Source organism: Anser anser (genome assembly GCF_964211835.1).
Source record: "Anser anser genome assembly, chromosome: 6".
Classification (NCBI taxonomy): domain Eukaryota; kingdom Metazoa; phylum Chordata; class Aves; order Anseriformes; family Anatidae; genus Anser; species Anser anser.
In genome coordinates, this window is record NC_139726.1 from 23,983,393 (window position 1) to 24,002,631 (window position 19,239).

The following is a 19,239-nucleotide window of genomic DNA, read 5'->3' on the forward strand; positions in this document are numbered from 1 at the left end:
AGTACATTACACATACTCACTCGCGGGCATTTCGCAAGATCAGGGAGGCGTCGCTGCATTTTCTGCTCTGGACTGAGCACAAAGGCTGAGGGCAGGGCTCCAGCACCTCCGTTCCCAGGGACTCCAGCCCCTCTCTAACAGCTTTATATTTTGTTGACTGTTTCATTGCTATTAACTCTCGTTACTGGCATTTCATGTCGTGATTTCATTCTTGGGCAGGAGCAGGCCAAGAGGCTTTTAAGCGCGGCATAAAAGAAGCTGCCACTCAATACACTGGGTAGAGCTGTGACCATTCCCCACCCCCTGCACCCTCACACGAGTGTGGGGGTTCATTAGAGGCTGTTTGGGGGTGCCCCAAATGAGTGCTCCCGGAGAATCTCTGGTGAAGCCCGTGTTGTGCTGGGGACCCCCAAAACACGTCTGGCTCAGACCTGCGCCCGCTCCTGTGGGAACATGACAGGGGCTTGCGAGGGGTGCCGGAGGCGTGGGCTGCGCGGCCTCACCTGCATCACTGGGGACGATGAGGCTGCCCCCCAGCATGCTGGCAGCGGTGCCCAGCGGCTGCAGAAGGAGCTCACTGCCTGCCCACGAGTATCCTGGCCCCATAAGTATGGGGAGAGCAGCAGCAGGGAGCTCGTGGGGAGCCAGAGAAGGGGCAACAGCTGGGCTTGGAGGAGCAGCCATCTCGTCAGGGCAGAGAGGACTGCCTTCCACGACTCTGAAGGCATTTTGGCATCCCTTTTTTCCTCCCTCCTCTCCAAACAGGAGGAGTAGCAAACTCTAGTGTGGGCTAGGAAAAAAAGAAAAAAAAATCTACACAAAGGGGCCGTATTTCCATTCTGTGTCTGGAGCGACTGCTATAGCTGCCAGCACTTGCTCATATCCCTCTGCCAGCAAGCTGGCTGCCTCAGGGGTCACTTGCTAGCTCTGCCTCCCGCTGCCTGGTGCCTTGGGGCCACGCACAGGCGTTTTCCTAGCAGAGCTGCCCCACACCTGCCCCCTGCCCACGGGGCGCTGTGGGGCTCCAGCAGCACGGTTGTTATCTCCTTGCTATCGGGATGGCGGAGCTGGCGCTTGGGTGACAGCCATCTGAGGGTGTGTGGAAGCGCGGAGGATTTATGTGTCCCTCAGCCCTGATGGAGAAGTAGGCCCTCCAACCATACTTAGAAGCTGCAGTGATAAATACCACTGGCACTGCAAGAAAATCAGATACGCCATGTCAGAGCTCCTGCATTTCTGTTTGTCTGCTGTTTGAGCAGCTGTGAATCAGTGAACGAGGACACAAAGAGCCCTGTGAAGCATCTGATAAACACATTTAAGAAAAATCCGAGCCGCGTTAATTTTAATTCGGAAGGCAACTGTTAGAACCCAACAGGATCTGACTGTTAGCCAACTCCTTTTGCCCTCTCCCACGGGAAAGAGGGCTATAAAATAAAACCGACTCATAAAAAGCTGTTAGTCAACCTCTTCCCCGCTTGTGACACGGGATGGCAAGGGTCCTAGAGGCATAGCAGGCAGGGGGAGAGGGGAAGGTAAGCAGCAAAAAAGCCTGAAATTCGGAGAAGGGGATGACTGTATGCAATAGAGAATGAAAGTGTGTAAATTCACTCCTGAAAGTTTAAAAGTTCTCAATGCCCTGTGATGATTCCCGTGTTGCAGGAGGGAATGGCAGCCGGGGCGATCCCACACCGAGCCGCCCGGCTCCGCGCCGCAGCCCCGTGCCTCGTGTTTTGCAGCAGCAGCGATGTTTTCCTAACGTGCAGCGGCTGCACCATGAGGAACGCGGGGTAAGGGGTGCTCTGAGCAGCGTTTTATGTGGGTGGAAACAAGGTTTGTTTTGTTTTGTTTTCTCACTGGATTTGAGTGAGGTTCTAGCACTTCAGTACCTACAAGACGCTGCTCCTGGACGGCCCAAAATAGCAGTCTATGAAAATGGATATTTTCTAACGTGTCATTTTAAAGGTCACTGAAGTCAATGGGAACTTTTTTATTGGCTTCGCTGAGCTTCAGTTTGGGCTATAAACTCCACTGAGTTTCAAGAACCCCAGAATAGAAACATTCTGGACTGAAGCTGTTGGATTTGGCAGGGTCTGCTCTGTAATGGGGCTTTGTTAGCTAAAATTCAGGCAAGGTTAAGGAAAATGATGCTAATCAAGAGGTTCTTTGTAAAATGCATCCAAATGTCTCAATTTTTCTACTTAATGGAAAAGGGACAGCCAAAAAAAGAGTTGTTTCGGTGAAAGTGAACACTAGAAGTTTGTCAGGACCCAACACTTCTTTTACTTCATTTAGACACTGTTTCTTTGGGAGCTTAGGCTAGGTCACAAACAAGGTGCAGAGGCCTGAAAACCAGCTGTTTGTTGTAGCACTTCAGTCTGAAAACTTCCCTGCAACAGAACGTGTGCCCACTGGGCACTCCTTCATCACTCAGTCCTGACAGCTTGACTGAAGCTGGGAGATTTCCAACACTTCCTGGGTTCCCTGCACCAGCGCAGAGCAACCAAGCCATGCGTGCCCACGGAGCACAGCCAGGCTGTGGCTCCTGAAGGTCGATGCAGCACTTCATGCAGTCACAGGAAAAGGTGCACGTCCCGTGAGCAATGCACCAGCACTGCAGCAGGCGCAGGGGGCACCTTGCTGGGGCCTACTTAGACGTGGTGGATGTGCAAGGCAAGCCTAGAGCTGCCCCTCACAGTTCTCTAGTTCTAAAAAAGTGGTATTTTGCCAGCCTCGCTTAGCTCTTTGTGCTAAAAGGTGTTTTTGCAGGCAATTGTTTTTGCGTCCTGGTTCCTGGTGAGCCAGATGGTATTCATGTGTTTGTCTGTCTTTCTGTATGAACAACTCACCACGATGTGAAGATGCACATTGTCCCAGGAGCAGTCACTCCTTACTTTAAGAGACAAGCAGAATTTTAAGAGACAAGCAGAATTTAGCAGAGGCACAAAATTTGGAGGTTTTATTTGCTAAAAGTCTAAAGGGAGATGAAGGAAGAGAAGTGTGGGGGGAGAGAAGATGGATCTTTCAGTGCTTATCTTTCAGCCCACACAGCCGCGTTATCACATCCGTGCCCCATATCTACAAACCATTAGTCAGAGCTGGACTCTGTTGCCATTGCTGGAGGATACAGTTTTGAACTCGGGCATCTAAAATAGGATGCTGTAAGACGCTGTGAAGCAGGATGCTCAGCTCAGCTGTTATTCTTGTAAATGTCACCATTTTTAGAGAAACAGCATTCTTCTCTTCCACCTCCTAATGGGGCTTGCTTACCCTGCAGAAATACCCACATCTTCCCTGAGGAAGTCTCTGGCCACGCTCCGCCCCCAGTTATACAATTAGAAGACTCTTTTGTCTCGGCTTTTGTATGTCTCAGTGTAAAGTCAGCCACCCCTTGATTACTGACATTTTTTGATCAGCTCTGACTGCAGGGCTGACCACAAGTGGCCCCGGCATCCATTACTTCTGCTCCGCTCTGCTCAGCTCCAGGTGTTTGCCCCCGGCAGCCCCCCAGGAATAGGGCCAGCTGCTTGTAGGTGGTGGGGTTTGTTTGCATTCTTTTAAATGAAAATAATGATTTTTGGTTACGAACAAAAGAAGGACTGTACTGGCTTAGGGCATTAATTTAGACAGATTTTACTGTATTTCTAAGAAGCATAAACCATTATTTTGTGTACTCCCTTTCCTCCAAATAAAACCGTATGCGTTTTCCTTTAAAAATGTATTTTGTGTGTAAGTCACATAGTGAAACATTAAATGTAGTATAAAGACAGTAATAAAAGTGGTTGTAACATTTATATATTTTTCATGACCAAAGTGCTTTGCAATTGGAGATGCCATAAATGCATGTTTTGCACAGCAAGCAGCAATACACTGCAAAAACCTACAGTGGCTGGACCCACCCCTGTGGGCACCAGAGGGTGGGCAGCTGCCTGGGACAAAATGGGGGCCGGGGCGTCCATCCTGGCCATGGAGAAGCTGATGAGGAACAGGCTTTGGTGGTTGGGGTGGAAAATGCTGCTGGGAAGGGAGGAGACCCAGCTGAGAAGCATCACATGAAGTCCTTACATAGCAGCAGAGGAGGAAGTGTGTCCCAGATCTCCTCCTGGCATGTCTCAGTCCTGCCTCTTCCCTCTCTCCTTTCCGCATCAGAGGCTGCTTGGCCTTGGGGTTGTAACATTCAGCACCACCTAACTTGCTAAGAAATCGTGGGTTAGGTCCAGGCCAGTCCTGGCTGCACACTGTACTTTGAGAGGAAAAGCAGATAAAAACGTGATGTAAGGGAAGAACAGGGAAAGTATTTCTATTGACATTTTCCCCGGGGTTTTTCAACGGTTGGCTTTTGTTTTGGTTTGGTTTTTGTACATCTGATTTGTCGCAGCAGGATGAAGCATATTCCAGAGATGCCGAGTGCCCTCTAGCCACGCTTTCTGAAACAGCCTCATCTTGCATTACTGAGGAGCTCCATTTCCTTTCATGGGGATGTTTTCTCCAATTAGCAAAGTGGCTGCTCGGCCACTTTCTTCAGTAAATCCACCAAAGCTGATGTTGGCTCCAAAGAGCTTTCTGTAGGCACAGCCTTCTACCTGCCGCACGTATTTGTTTCCATGCTGTACACCAGCGTTTCACAAACGCTGTGTGGTCACTAGATGTGGGCAGAGTGTGTTAGAGCCCCTTGCCAGAGCCGTGTCCCTCTTACAGAAGAGGAGACATTGCTTTGTGGACAGCGTTGCTGCAGGTGTTGGGGTGTTTGTTCCCTGCATTGGGAGGGAACAGGAAAGGCAGACACAGCGCAGGGAGCGCCTCTCCCTGCTGTCCCTCCCCACGCTGTGGCTGAGGAGCCTGCCCCTTCCCCAGCAGCAGACAGAAGCAGGAGCTGTGTGCCAGAGCTGGCTGTGGACAAGTCTCTGTCCTGCTCTCAGTTCCCTTTAAAATTGCTCAAAGGGCATAGCACATTCTCACAAGCACCAATATGCAGAGGGATTTTTTATTTTTATTTTTTTATTTTTATTTTTAAATGTCCACTGACTTTTACGGAATATGCGCAGTGAATATGAAAAAAATCTCTGATGTTCCCTAAGTCATTGCCCATAGCCCGCGCTTCATACTCCATTATGTGGTGTGACTTTTAAAAACTTTTTTTTTAAAGGTCATGCTGTTTATGCTGCATAATATGTAATACAATTCCACTGTAAATTAGAAACATACTTTCCAGCCTGCTGCTGTGCTTCATGAAGGTGAACAAGATTTGAAATCACAGGTCTCTTCCTCATATGGAAGCAGTAGTGGAAAATATTTCAATATCATCGTAATGGGGGGTCCTGGATGACTTATGGACTAGTAACAAGCTACAGAGGCCGTTCCAGGACCCCTTGCGACATACTGCTGCCTACCTGCTGGTCTGCCTATAGTAGAACGTTCTCCCATTGTTGACACTAAAGACAACTGTGCTAAAGTTGATTTTACTTTGCTGTTAGAGGAATTTTTGGGTAAACTGTAACATTCCTAACCCACAGCCATCTACTTTAGCTATGGAGCAGATGCTCAGCCTTGATGAGTTTCTCTCTCAGGATAAAGCAGAGTTGATTTCCTACGTGTTGAAATAGTTACAGGCATAGTCTCCAGATACACCAATTCCCTGGAAGGATTAAGTATTTCATTGCTTGATAGTAGAACAACTTTCAAAAAAATGCTGTCCTCTTCCTTTCCAGGTAAACGGTGGCACAGAAACTGGATTTTGAGAGACATGAAGTCTCATTCTGAAATTCCCATGACAGCTCTTCTGGGAGCCAGGGTCAAAGGTAAGCAAAGGAGTTAAAGCTACAGATATTTGACCCTTGTTTAAAAAACTTCAGGCCACACATTACTTCAGAAGGAATAACAAACAGAAAGGGGCACAGAATGAGATTTCAAAAAAGAGTGAAAGGTATTTTGATTTCACCTCTGTGTAGAACACGTAATATGTCTGAAAAGGTATGGGAAGACTCTGAATAAAGTGTCTGATACCAGTGTGATGGAAATGATAAGTAAAGGAATTAAGTAAATAAACAGGGTTTCAGAAAGCTATCGGAGAAGCAGGAACAGTAAGTAATACAAGGAGGAAACTGAGAAGTGGATTTCTTCCATTTAAGGTCGGAAGTGGTTAAGTTTCACTTGAAATTGTAGTTATATGCTTTTCGAGCAATATGGAAAATAATGTAATTGTACGTTTGCAAGGTCTTGTACCAGATGCTGGTATACTTCGAGCAAAGGGGCAGGCCAGGCCGCAAATGAAAGACTGCACACGTAGCAAGCACGTGCTGCCACACAGGTCTGCAGGCAACAGGTGCTACATGGATGGTGCTGGCAAGGGGATGCTGGGGATCGCAGCAGGGGAAAAGGAAGCACCAGGCAGTGTCTCTATAGCTCCTTATGCCCACTCATGATGCTCTCCTTGGAATATATTTTTGGTCTCTGTATTAGGTCTACAACTTGCCAGAATAATCATGCATGATTACTGAGTTTACAACAAAAGGCAATGTTAATTTCTGTAGGAGTGATTTATTATAAAGCCACTTTTAATGTTTGAATATACTATGAACATAGTCTGTGACATATTAAAAATAGCTTGGAAGAAGCAAAAGAAAGAAGTTTTTCACACACAGGCACAAATAAGAGAACTGAACTCTGTTTCTTCAATATCTGTGCTAGGAGAGATGGTGAGCAAATTATTTTCAACTGTGAACAATGTAAAGAAACTTGGTGAAAATTTCACAGGGATAAAATATTTTACAGGTGAAAACTCTATGGTACTTCTGTAGTGCTTGGTCAGTGCATCTTAAGGTGTTTATGACGTGACTGAGAATGCCCCTAGTTATTTGGTGCATGTTAATTTCACGCAAATATTTTATTTTCCACTGAATGTTGTTAAAATACAGGACAAAATATTTAAATGCAAGCAATCAAGAAAAAAAGCAGACCACTAACTACTACCAGGGTAAGCATCACCCCACAATCTAAAAAAAGATCAGACACAAGATTCTAATTTCTACTGTACAGGAACGTCATTTACGGAGTCCATCCAACAATCTTATACATCAGTGCCCTCAAAAGCCTGGCTTCATACGTAACCGTATTTTTCCCACTGTGCATCCTCTTATCTTCGAGTGGCTGCTCAATGACAGCTGGGATGTTTCTTCCATACAGTTCACATTGCTTCAGAAACTGAATGCACTCTTGAATAACGCTGTCACGTAGCATGATCATGTGCTTGGACATATTCTCCAGCAGGGACAGGAAACACCTTTTGGCATAATACCACGTATCGGTGCTTAGTTTTTTGTTATACGGCTCCAGGCTTTTAATGACCCTTGAAATCCCGAAGTCGTAGTTTCCTTTCACGCAGTAAAGGGTACCAATGACTAGATTGACAATGCAGAGATGGTAGGTGTTTTTCTCAGGATCACCATAGGACAGTTGTTCTTCCCCCTTCTCAATCTTCCTCATCAGTTCCTCGGCGTCTTCGTTCTGACTTGTGAGGATGTAGGAAACACAGAGATTAGCCAACACAATGGCACTAACGTGGAGAATGTTGTCATAGTGCTTTTTAACTATCGGCTCATAGAAGCTAATAGCCTCTTTATACTTGTTTTCTTGCATGAAGAGCACGTGAGCCACATTGAGCTTCCACACCTCATACTCATTGCAGAACTCTACCGATTTGCGGAATATCTTTTCTACCATTGTGTAGTTCTTCATGTCCCAGTAAATCTTTGCCTGGGCCATCAAGACAGGTATGTATTTGTCCAGAGTCTCATCGTACTCATTAACGGCCTTTTTTACAGCTTCATCATCCCAGTTTTGCCTAGCTTCCTGCACCTGCTTTGTGAGTTTTCTCAGCTGCTCGGTCAGCATCCCTGCTGAGTCATCTAGCTTGTGGAAAGCCTCCTCGGGGGCAGTCTGACAAGTAATAATGGCATCCAGGAAATTGTACAAGTAAGGCGTGAGCAGTTTGTAGGTCAAATGGGCATTCTCTGCCAACACATCAGCCGCCAGGTCATAGTACTGATGCTTGCAGTAGAGGAGCAGCAAGTTTCCGAAAGTTTCTGGCGGACAGGGGTTCTGCAGCAGGAGAAACTGCAGTTTTTCAAACCCTTCGGTGGGCTGGCTGTCCATGTTCATCAGCGCTTGGTTGTGCAGCGTGACCGGGTCCAGCTCCTCCTCCGCCCGGGGCGGCATGTCTGTGAGCGCCTCCTGGGCCGCCTTCAGGTTGTGCAGCTGGTACTCGATGGCAGCCTTGAGGTTGAAGGCCTCCACGAGGGCCGTGCGGTGCAGGAGCAGCGTGTTGCCCACGCTGCGGACGTCGATGCCCTCAGTGCTCATGCCCACGCTGAGCTCGGGGTGCTGGTGGATGCCGCGCTCTATTATGTCGGAGATGTGCTTGAGGGCGGGGGCGTACTGCTTGGCGGCGTAGCAGCACAGCGCCATGTTGTAGGACAGCTCGGGGCAGCAGCCCAGCACCTGCATGGCGCCGGCGAACTTCACGCTGGCCTCCTCGTGCCGGCCCTGCCGGTACAGCAGGCAGCCCAGGTTCACCTCGGCATCGGCCCGCTCCGAGGGGTCCTGGGCCGCCCCGGGACCACCGACCTCGGTGGCTGCGGCCAGCGCCTCCTCCACCAGGCTCTCGGCCGCGGCCAGGTCGCCCTGCGCGTAGCGGACAGCGGCCTGCAGGCGCAGCGCGCGGCCCTGGTAGGCCGGCCGCTCCAGCAGCGGCCCGGCCGCACGCAGGGCCTCGCCGTAGAGCCCGGCCTTGTGCAGGGCCTGCGCCCGGTACAGGCGGTAGGCGTCGAGCTCGGGGTGCAGCGCCGAGAGCTGCTCGTAGCACTCTGCCGCCGCCGCGAAGTCCTGCAGCTGGTAGTGGCAGTAGCCCAGCAGCGAGAGGCCGCCCCGCGAGCGGTAGCCCCTCTGCAGCTCGCGGCTCAGCAGCGCCGCCGCCTCCGCGCAGCGCCCGCCGCGGATCAGCCCGTACACCACGGCCGTGTGCTGCCCGTCCGGCACCGCCGCCTCCATCGCCGCTGCCACGGCGACGGCCCCGCGCCCCGGAACGGCTCCGGGCGGCGGCAGCGGGAGGCGGCGGCCGCGGGGCGCGCCGGGAGCTGTAGGCGCCGGGAGCCGGGGCTGGGACACGGCGCTGCTGCTGCTGCACGGCCCGGGGGAGAAGGGGCAGCGGCACGGCCCTGCCGAGGTGCTCTGCTCGCCTTCAGGCAAACTGCGACAGTGGCCGAACTCAGCTGTCCCTCACCTCTGTACTCAATCCAGCAGCTGCCCGAAGTCAACGCAAATCACCAAAATCTATTACCTGGGGAGGTGAGTTCCCCTGCCCACCCGCACGAGAAGCCCGAAGGTGCCGCTGGCACCCAGAGCCTGGCAATGGATGCACCAGCAACGTGCCCGCTGCCCCGGCACCTGCTGGCCTCGCTGGCCTCCGCCAGGCTCCCTGACCCGACAGGCCTCGTGCCCAGCAGCAGAGAAGTGCAGCTGAGGACGGACGGTAGAGCAGGCCAAACCGGCTGTGTGCCCACGTCAGCTCTGCCACATCGGAAAAGCCACTTTAAGGGCCTAATGCTGGAATAAGATGGGTTTATGGTGGCCGAGTCCTTGTTTTTCTAGCAGCCACGATGCGAATGAGACCTGATGCCTTAGAAAGAAATTGCATTTTCTATATCCGCCTATCATTTTCTGTTCCCCTTTGTGCTTTTATCTTCCAGGTAATAAACCGGAGAGTTTAATAACAGTTCTACAGCAGCTAAAATAGAAATAGTGTCCTTAAAACACTACTTAGACTTGAATATTTTCCTCATTTCAGTATTTCCTGCAGTTGACTAGAGAGTAAAGTTAAAATTTACTGATGTTTTTCAAATCCTTTATTTCTAAATCTTGAGTAATTGACTTTAAGTACTCCTAAGCAGTGATACTGTAAGAGAAAGCCCTAAGCTAAACACGCAGCCCTAGAACACAGGACAAGAAGTATTTTGTTGATGTCTTGTGCTTTTTGAATATGAAACCTTTACAAGGTGTCAAGAGCTTAAGTTTGTAAAGGCTGATGGAAGGAACAATGCTGGTATCCTAACAGAATCTGACAGCTTTCCTACTGCTTTAAAAGCTTAGATCAAATATTTTCCTACTTTCTGAAATTGCTTATTTCAACAGTGTCCTTTTTCCTTAGAGGGAACTATAGTTTTTTGTTTTTTTTTTGGTGGTGGTGGTGGTGGTGTTTTCCCCAAGGATACATGGTATTTCTACAGAATAATGACATACCCGCTATCACAGACTTGTACTAATCTGTATATTTTTTATACAAGTAAATAGTTCTGTTAAAGTCATTGGCTAGATTTGGTTTCTGATCGTTCCAGAATAATGCCAAGTGCAGCTGGTAGAGTTAGGTTTGCTCCCAGGAATGAGTGCTGCAAGGTCATGCTTCAAAAATTGTATTTGAGCTGCTCAGTCACGTGTTTTCACTGCTCTTCTATTTGCGTAGTTCAGAAATCAATACATACAGCTCTGATTCATTCTGACAAGGTAGTTTCAATGAAAAATAAATAAAAAAAATAAATCACAGGAAATCATTAAAGTGATTTATTATTTTTAGAGAGACCAGTAAAACCAAGTTGTTAATTTCAAAAACATGCTTTAAAAAGCTGAATCAGCATTGTTTGATCTACTAAAGCAAAACAATGAGGGTAATTATCTTAAAATGCAAAAAGGAAAAGGAGGCAGAAGTCTTTCTCAGTATTCATTTTTGAAAGTATATAGGGTACACTTGCATTAGAAAATACACACACTATTTCTGTGCATGTGTCAGTTGTTTCCCATACGCAAAGATTCAAAGCTTACAATGGTATTCCCCACACAACTGTAAGATGCAGTGTCCAACACGCTTATAAATTGGTAATTAAGTACAAGATGATCCAAGAAAGAAAAGGTAACAAGCAATACACAGTATATATTCCAATACTGTCACATTCAAGTCATGAAAACCTCTGGAGACTCTCCTTTCGGCTGATTTATACCTCAAATTTCATTGTTTTCTTAGAAACCATTCACACGATTTTACTATTAAAACCGTCAGTTTCTTGGAAAAGCCAATAAAAAAATGTTGCACTCTACATTTTCTTGCCCAGAACATTCTCAGCATTGGAAGTGTCTGTTAACATGTTTTATGTAGCCTTGAAATATACCTGTTCTAATCTGTACTCAGTGCATAAACTGTCTATAACTTGTTTAATCATATGGAGGGAAAATAAATATTTGGCCTGCAGGCTGAAACACTCCAATTTTTCTACTAGGATTAATTAGTCTAAATATTAAAAATGATCTCAGGCACTGCTGGTTGCAGTTTTCAAAAACAGTTTGTGAGTACTAGTATTGGCTTTGCTGATAACTACAGGCACGTTATGAAATTGCAGTGCACTATAAGAAGGAGCAATTAGCAAGGACAACAGTCCGGAAAACGCAGCTGATGTACCAAGGACACCATCTGAATGAATACCTGAGCTAAAAAGAAACGCGCTCCTCTACTCTATAGTCATTTTCTGCAGGGCACAAAACATACTAATGGCCTTCTCAGCAAAATCCCTGGTCTGGCAAAGAAGTAAGAGCTATGACAGAGCTAGATGGGGAGTTACGTGTCTAACTGCCACATTAGGCATCCAAATTAAACTTTTGTGAGCTTCTGCTGCTTAACCTTGTGTGTGACACAAAACTGTGTCCTGCCAGAAGCAGATGACTAGGTCAAGTTATGAAGTTTTCTTGACTTGACTTTTCATGACTTGATCAAGTTATGAAGTTTTCTTTTGCCTGTAGGTCTCAGGCTCGGAGAAAGGCAAAACGATGGTCCACTTTCAGGGCAAATTGTCTGGTTGTACTATGGCCAAAGACACCTACCTCTTGCCCATCTTGTTTGTGGGAGGTGGGAAACCCTCCTTCTGCCTGATGTGTAGGAGAGCCTCTGGCCCTGGTGCTCTTTGCCTCGAACAGTGCTGGGTTTCCTGCTGGGGTCACAGTGTTGTGTTGCAGGGGCGTGCTTTAACCCAGGAGGATGCACCCAGGGCCCCTCCTGTGCCACCAAAACCCTTCGGCTCTGCGCAGCTCCCCAGGAGCGAGGTGCACACAGTGGCAGCACCTGGCGGACCTCCTGCCTCCTTGCTGGGCACCTGTAAAGGGCTTCCGTGGGAAGCCCTCGTGGCTCCCTCCCGGATGGTGGGGAAGGAGGTGCACCTGCAGTTTGAAGCCTGCTCCAAACCAAACAGGGCTTGAACACCAGGCTCCCTTCTGATGGCCCTAAGTGATGCTGTAGCATTTAGACCTGTTTTCTTTGGTGAGGAAGGGTTGATTTTGGTCAGCGGTCTCACAGGTAGGAACCCGGAGTGGAATTGCTGCCTGTCCAGAACTATTTTTGAAGACTGCATTGCAGCTGAACTGGCTCAAAGCACCTCTGGGGGAGAACGCAGGCCCTGTGACCCTGTGGACGTGCCTCATGTTCGCTGCATTTTAGCACTGGAGTTGCAAATACTTGAGTCCCCATTCAAGGCAAAATTTCCACTAACGGCAGGAGCAAGGAAGGGAGGACTCTTCTGTTGCTGAGCCAGAACAGCCTGTGGTGGGCATCTCCAAGGCGAGGCCGCGTGGATAGCACCCTACTAGCACTGTGCTGGATAATAAGTGGGCTCTCCGTCCTCTTCGCCCTGTGTCCTTTGTCCTTGCCTCTGCTGGTCCTGTGTTTTGTACGCAGCCACAGAACTAATGTGATTTCAATGGGTTTTCATCTGTGCTTCTGCAGTCAGCAGGGAAACGAGTCGAAGGAGAATTCCAATTTCCTAACCCATAGTCATCTCGTCTGTGCTGAGTATGTCTTGGGATAGTAAGCACTAGTTAAATAATGTTTCCCAGCATCTTAAATACGAGAAACTTGGAATATGCTTCTTTACCTGACAAAGAATTCCATAAAGGATTTTCTTTTTCTCTCAAACACGAGTCTTTTGTTGATGCCTAAACTGTATTAAAAACATTTAGCATGTTTTAAGATATATATATTTTTAAGACTGAGCTGTATCACTTTCAGACATCAAATTCTGTTCTGCGATACACCACTGTGACCCCCTGATTTCAGCAGGGTTGCTTCGATTTCCTGAGAACAATTTGATAAAGATCTAACTGTGCGCTCTCATTTTCTTCCTTGTGATGGAGGAACGGAACCATAACATTAGTCAGCACTTTCTGAATTTTGACCCACAATAGCAAAGATACCAAAAGACAGGAGAAATAGATGGAGGCAATTACAAACAGTCACTTGATTGATGGTTGACATTGTTAGAGCTTCAACTGTATGTCAGGTTGCGGTGGTGCTGAATTCCCATCACTGCCGGTGGGTGTTGCCATGGGCAACAGCGCACTGAAGCCAATAAAAAGGAGAGGAAATGAGGGGAAACTCAACCTTGGGGGGAGCCGGAGGGCACGCGCTATAAATTATGTTACACTTAGCAATATGCAATATCAAAATTCAGGAAAGCTATGTGTACCTGCCAGCAGTACTATGTCAATTCCTAGTATCTGTTTCTCCCATAAAGCATGTGTTACAAGTTTTATATGGCTTGCTGCTTACTATCCTGCATCTATCTTTATTCAGGGAAGAAAGAAGTGGTAAAATAATAGCAGAAACATTTCTATTTGGTGCGTGTATTCACTGCTGTGCAATCTGGATCCCTGCTCCTTCCCTGCTTCTTTCTGATAGAGAAAATGATGTGGTTTAGTTGCATGGTAACATATTGGCTTGCAACGGTACTGAAATTTCCAGCTATTTCCCTATACATATGATTAATAGCACAGAGGGTTTTGTTTTGTTGTTGGTCTGTGTTTTCTTTTTCTTTTTCTTTTTTTTTCTTTTCTTTCTTTTTTTTTTTTTTAAGGAAGTGATCAGCAGATTTGTTGTTTCTGTTTGATTGTCAGACAGATGTAGTCAGCTTTTCAAAGGTGCTAACGACTCACTTTCCTTGGAAAGCAGGAAAGCTCCTTATAGCATCTGGTCCACTGGGCCAGGTTCTGATTTCCATGAGGCTGGTGTCAGTTCAAGGTACCTCCATGAAGTAAGTGGACTTTGTTACAGGTGTAAAATTAAGCTGAATTCAGCTTTAATTTCTGCTGCCAGACAATGCTATATTTAGCATCGCATTTTTCATGGAGTACAAAGGCTTTTCTTCTCCCTTGAATGGGAACTTGTAAGCACTGCAACACGACTCCTCTTGTGCCCCGTCACGCAGCAGAGAAAGCACCCTCAGTTCATAGATCACAGTTTTGCTACCCTAGTGATCCCTGTACTAATGGAAGGAGACCAACTTTCACATAATACCAGCATCATCACATAGAACTGGACATGTTTGGTTTTGTGACCTATCGTGTTTGATTAAACTTTAATGAACCCCTCTACCGCACATGTCTACATGTGACTCTAGGACTGCACTAGCTGTAATAATAACCATCTTAAATTGTACTGAAAGAACTGCAAGAGAAGAGGTAGTCAGTCCAATGATACTCTTTCTCTCCATCATTTCAAAATACTCATTTCACATGCAGATTACACTAGAAAGGCTTATCCATGGTCCAGTTTTCAATATAATATAAACCTGAAGCATAAGGCAGCAGATTTTCTTTTTTATTTTTATTCTATTTTCACTGAAGCCCATTATTTTTTTCCTTAGGGGACACTGTAATTTAAAAAAATGTGTTAAAGGAGTATTTAAAAACAAACAAACAAACAGCAACCCTCTAAAATTACCATGCAATATTTTGCTTTTATGCAAGCTTCCCGTTGCTGAGAAATTTACTGCATTGTTAATATGAATTTCTCAGGGAAGCAGGGACAGATTGGTATTTTTAAAGATAATAAAGTTTGTTGTTAAATGTAGCAAAGGTAGGCAATTCTAAAGGCCCTGATCAATCACTAAGAAGCTTTGTTGTAAAAAAATACTTCTTTAGAATACAAAGCAGGCTTTTCAGAACATCCAGGCATAAAAGAGGAGGGAAGAGTGAGAGAGGAACATCACAAAAGCAAGCATAATTGATTCATAACATGTACTGAAGAGATGCAAAACAACAATGTAATTACATACTATTCTGTTTTCCTGCAGCTCCTTGCATGTGAATTGACCAGCTTGCATCCCAGTTCTGCTCTGTATTATTAATTTTATTAAGCTGCAAGTTCTTATATTTCAGTCTGTTGTCAGCTTTACAGATTTTTACAGCAGCAGTTGAAATGGAGCGGAGCTGAATGAATGCTTCTTGTGCTGTCTTCCATGTCATTTCGGAAACCAGCGCAATCTCACCGCAGGCCTTCCCTTCAGACTGACTAAACCTCCGAGTAAAAGCAAACTAGGGTGCCATCAAGATAATATCCGACCAATTAAGCATGTCTCTGAAAGCATTTCTTAAAAAAAGTGGTGTGCCAAAGCTTACGGAAGCCTTTCAGACAGCTTTTATCATAAATAGACATTGACATTTGCAGGCTTAATTTATGTCTTTGAGAGACACGGTAAAGCTAGAGGAAAAGGAGGTCGAGGATGCTGCCTGAGAAGGAAGTCTTTTTTGGTGCAGCTCCTCCCATTTACCTCTGTTTACTGCCACAGAGTCCAGCATAGGCTTCAGTTTCGCATTCAGCTTCACTAGAGACTGGAAGAAAATAAAAAAAAAAAAAAAGGGGAGGGGGAGAGAAAAAAAAATATTGATGGTATTTCTAGTCTGCTGATGGACAGACTAGGGAGTAACATGGTAAAAGGAGCCTGATCTGCACCATGCCCCTCACCCTCCTCACACCTGGCTGTAAATTCCCACGTAGGTAAAATTTTTCATTCCCTTTGAGATTTCTTTATCTCATACTCATTTGACTTGAGGCTTTAAGTAAGCCACCAAAAATGTCAAAAAAAGCACATAAGGTGGCAGAATTGCTGCACAACTACTAGAGCTTTCTTGTAATCCTTACAGATAGTCCTTCTGAGGCATGCCCCAAGTGCCTGGGGCTTCTTGGTTACTGGTAGCTATGAACCAGTTGGATGGCAAGCTGGACAAAGCTGAAATAAGCTTCAGATTCTCCCATGTGCTAGCTTCTTATTTCCTGCTATAGATGAGTAAACCACAACAGTACCAGGCTTTCCAAAGGTGGCAAAAAAATCCCTTTCTGTGTCCTCAAAGAAAAAAAAGAAAGGTTTCTTTTTAAATTCCACTGAAATCACCTCTTTTCTACATACCCAGTCCAAAGCCCACAGAAGCCAGTAAGAGTCTTTTATCTGTTTTCAGCTGGATTTGAATTAGCTCCCAATGATATAATCCCTGTGCTCTTTTGCTAGAAGTTTATTTCAACTTCCTCTTTCATATCAAATGTTTCTGTGGAAAGACAGTAAGTGTTTCACATGGCTTTGTCCCTACATTGAAGAGAGACAGAACCTCATCAACGGCAGCACACGATGCAAAGAGAGGGTTAACAGCTGCCCCCAGAGTGGCCATGTGCTGTGCTGGTTAGGACAGAAGAATTATTTTTCTTTTGCAGCTTTTTTCGTTGGGAAGAAGTGGGTTTTGATGAAAGTTGGGTACTTTCTCTGATAGCATGGAAACTACATACTTGCCATTTGAAATAAAGGATTGGTGCGAGGAAAAAAAAAGATGGAGAAGGCAGCAAAGGTTTATCTTCTAAAAGTGTAGAAAATTATAATGAAAAGAAGGGAGAACGGAAAAGGAGAAGGGAAGAAGGTACCTTTGCAGTTGATTATTTTCTTTTTATTTTTTTTTCTTTTTTATTGTGTGTGTGCTTTAAATAGCAGGCCTAACAGCAACCATGTTAAATGGTCCCCAGAGTTCAGACACCACTAAAGAACCGGACTTTTTATAGCTAGCCTGTAAGCCACGGAGCTTGGCTAGCTACTGAAGTAAGTCTTGGTAAATTTTTAATTGAGCTATTATATGATAATTAAAGGTTAATGGCCTGATTTTAAGATGTGCTGAAAACTTGCAATTTCAGTTGACTTCGGTAGCAAATATGAATGCTCAGCACTTCTGAAAAATCATGCCATGAGTAAGTAGCTGATTTGTGTGGAAGTTGAAGCAAATCTGCTTGAAATTATTTCCTGAGAATATGGCACAGACTGGGCAGATAATTTTGCAGCTTTGGGACTGAAGTAAGGGGTAGTGCTTACTGCGGTCTCTGCCATGGACACTATTGCTCCCCGGTGGCGTTTGTGCTGTTTTAAGAGTGGCTGTGGGATGTAACACTCCTGGCACCATACCTCACACCTCCCTGTTTTAACTCCTTATTTCATACCATTATGTATTCTCCAAACCCAGTTTGGTGGAATCTAAAAAAGAGGAGCAGCAATGCAATAAAAACACCTGTCTGACGAGCTCACTGCTGATGTCCTTAGCACCTGCATGGCCTCTGCCAAATCAAGTGTCTGGAGGTAGCACTTCAAACATTCAAATCTTGACAGCAACTTAGCAGATCCATTCTGTACGAAGCCAGTATCCATCCAGAGTTAAGCTTGCTGGCATTTCTTAAATCTTCAAAAAGTTCTTGTGAAGCATTTTTTCAGTATCTGCTTAAGATTTTTATCCTGTGTTTGAAAATCAGCGCATTTCAAACATCTCTCTGCACAAATACGGCATTCTGTACTCACACCCCATCAGCCCCGGGATCTAGAAGCACAAAATGCCGTGCAGTGTATTTCCATCACAAATGTATCAACAACCTGTATCTGCCTACAGGCAGCATAGAGGAGGAGTTCACTGGACAGCAGGCTCTGCCTCAGCGTGTCTGCTCCGCTTGAGGCTATGGCTGCATCTTTTCTGTACCATTTTGTTGCCAAGACTTAGCACAAAACCACGTTTTCAGTCCTAGAGCCAGGGAGCAAACAGGGATCAGGGCATGACCAACTGCCTGTCCCTCCAGGCCTAGGCATGTGCCATGCTCTTACGGTAGGAGACCAGCTTCTGACAGGCAACCTGCATCTCACTTGGGACCAAAGGTGCCGGGAGGACAGTGGGTGCTTGAGCTGCTGAGGTCAACTACCTTTGTGTTGGCTACAGCAGAAGTTGATCAGTAATGGATTCAAGAAGCACCCACACCCTGTAATCACCACATCTTAGGAACTGTAAACATGTTATTAAATCCAAAAGGCAATACATAGCTTTCCCAGAAATGTATTCCTGACTGCATATTATGGAGTCTGATAGCCCAGACACAACAGAGGTCACTAGGTAAATAACCAGAATGGGTAACTAATAACATTAACTGTGATGAAAATAAATTAAAAGGAATATTTAAGAAAGAATAAACCATGTCTTTGATATTCAGTTTTACCATAGCACAAGCAATTAATTCTATGGAATGCTGACAAAATATATAGTGTAATTTTAAGAAACTTTATTTTGTTATACATTAATTTAGAATAGGGATCTCGACAGTGCAGATTTTGCACTTAATCTATAAAACGTCTTTATTCAGACATTGATCTGATGTTTAAACCACTGCTTCTGTATTTAGTATCCTTTCACTTTGGGACTCTTTCATTCTGATCTAGCCTTTTAATTAAACCAACTACTATAATTCCTATGGAAATTAGCTTTTATTTTATTTTTTTTTTCCAGCTAGCAAAGCATTTAAGTAGGACTTTTCTGATACAAAGTACACAAATTGGATTTTACTTCTGCTTGAGATGTAATTAAAAACTCATTTGATTACTATATTTCTGGCTCTGTTTAAATTATTTAACTCCAGTAATCAATTTTCTTTTATGAAGCTTCTGGGAAATTATCTCAAAAGCAACACATTTCTCTCCCTTCTGGCAGGTTCTTGACTATTTACTGAATTACATGCATAGCACCTGTTCCTGATCCGGATTAAACCACCAATTTATTCCTAAAGCTATTTAGGTTTATTTGGCTGTAGCCTAGTCAGGGTTTTCTGCCTCCTGGCTGCACTTTTACTTTCCGTTTTACTGCATGAACTCCCCCCTTTGATGTACTGCTCCTCCATGCCACTGTTTTTGATACATGCCTTGTACAAACTGCTTTGCTGTCTAATTTGCTACCCAGCTTCTTAAGGGCCAATTTATTCTTTGCTTCAATAGGAAGAGACTTGGTCTTCAACAGCTGACACAGGTTTACCCCCTTTCCTGTAATAGCTGCTCATCATCACAGAGTGATAAAGCATGCTGGGAGAGCGGTCAT

The 19,239-nt window shown here is 45.5% G+C and overlaps 2 protein-coding genes and 1 long non-coding RNA gene across 9 annotated transcripts in view; 1 reads left to right on the forward strand and 2 right to left on the reverse strand.

Moving 5' to 3' along the window:
- LOC310901470 overlaps window positions 1–19,239 on the forward strand; it is a 75,293-nt gene that overhangs the window by 9,579 nt on the left and 46,475 nt on the right. The window contains exon 2 of the long non-coding RNA XR_014585835.1: window positions 5,706–5,795. This is a non-coding gene — a long non-coding RNA (uncharacterized lncRNA). The remainder of the gene's footprint in view (window positions 1–5,705; window positions 5,796–19,239) is intronic.
- LOC310901453 (intraflagellar transport protein 70B-like) lies at window positions 6,515–9,092 on the reverse strand. The gene has a single exon (XM_083841032.1). It carries the CDS (start codon window positions 9,040–9,042, stop codon window positions 7,042–7,044), a length of 2,001 nt encoding a protein of 666 aa, XP_083697158.1. The 5' UTR covers window positions 9,043–9,092; the 3' UTR covers window positions 6,515–7,041.
- Window positions 9,618–19,239, reverse strand: part of PDE11A (phosphodiesterase 11A) — a 135,105-nt gene continuing 125,483 nt past the window's right edge. For 6 of the 7 annotated variants that reach the window (XM_083841026.1, XM_083841023.1, XM_083841027.1 and 3 more), the window contains one exon: window positions 9,618–15,693. In XM_083841026.1, coding sequence (XP_083697152.1) covers window positions 15,532–15,693 — 162 coding nt within the window. In that variant the 3' untranslated portion in view covers window positions 9,618–15,531. The remainder of the gene's footprint in view (window positions 15,694–19,239) is intronic. The other variant, XM_083841024.1, reaches the window with a different exon arrangement.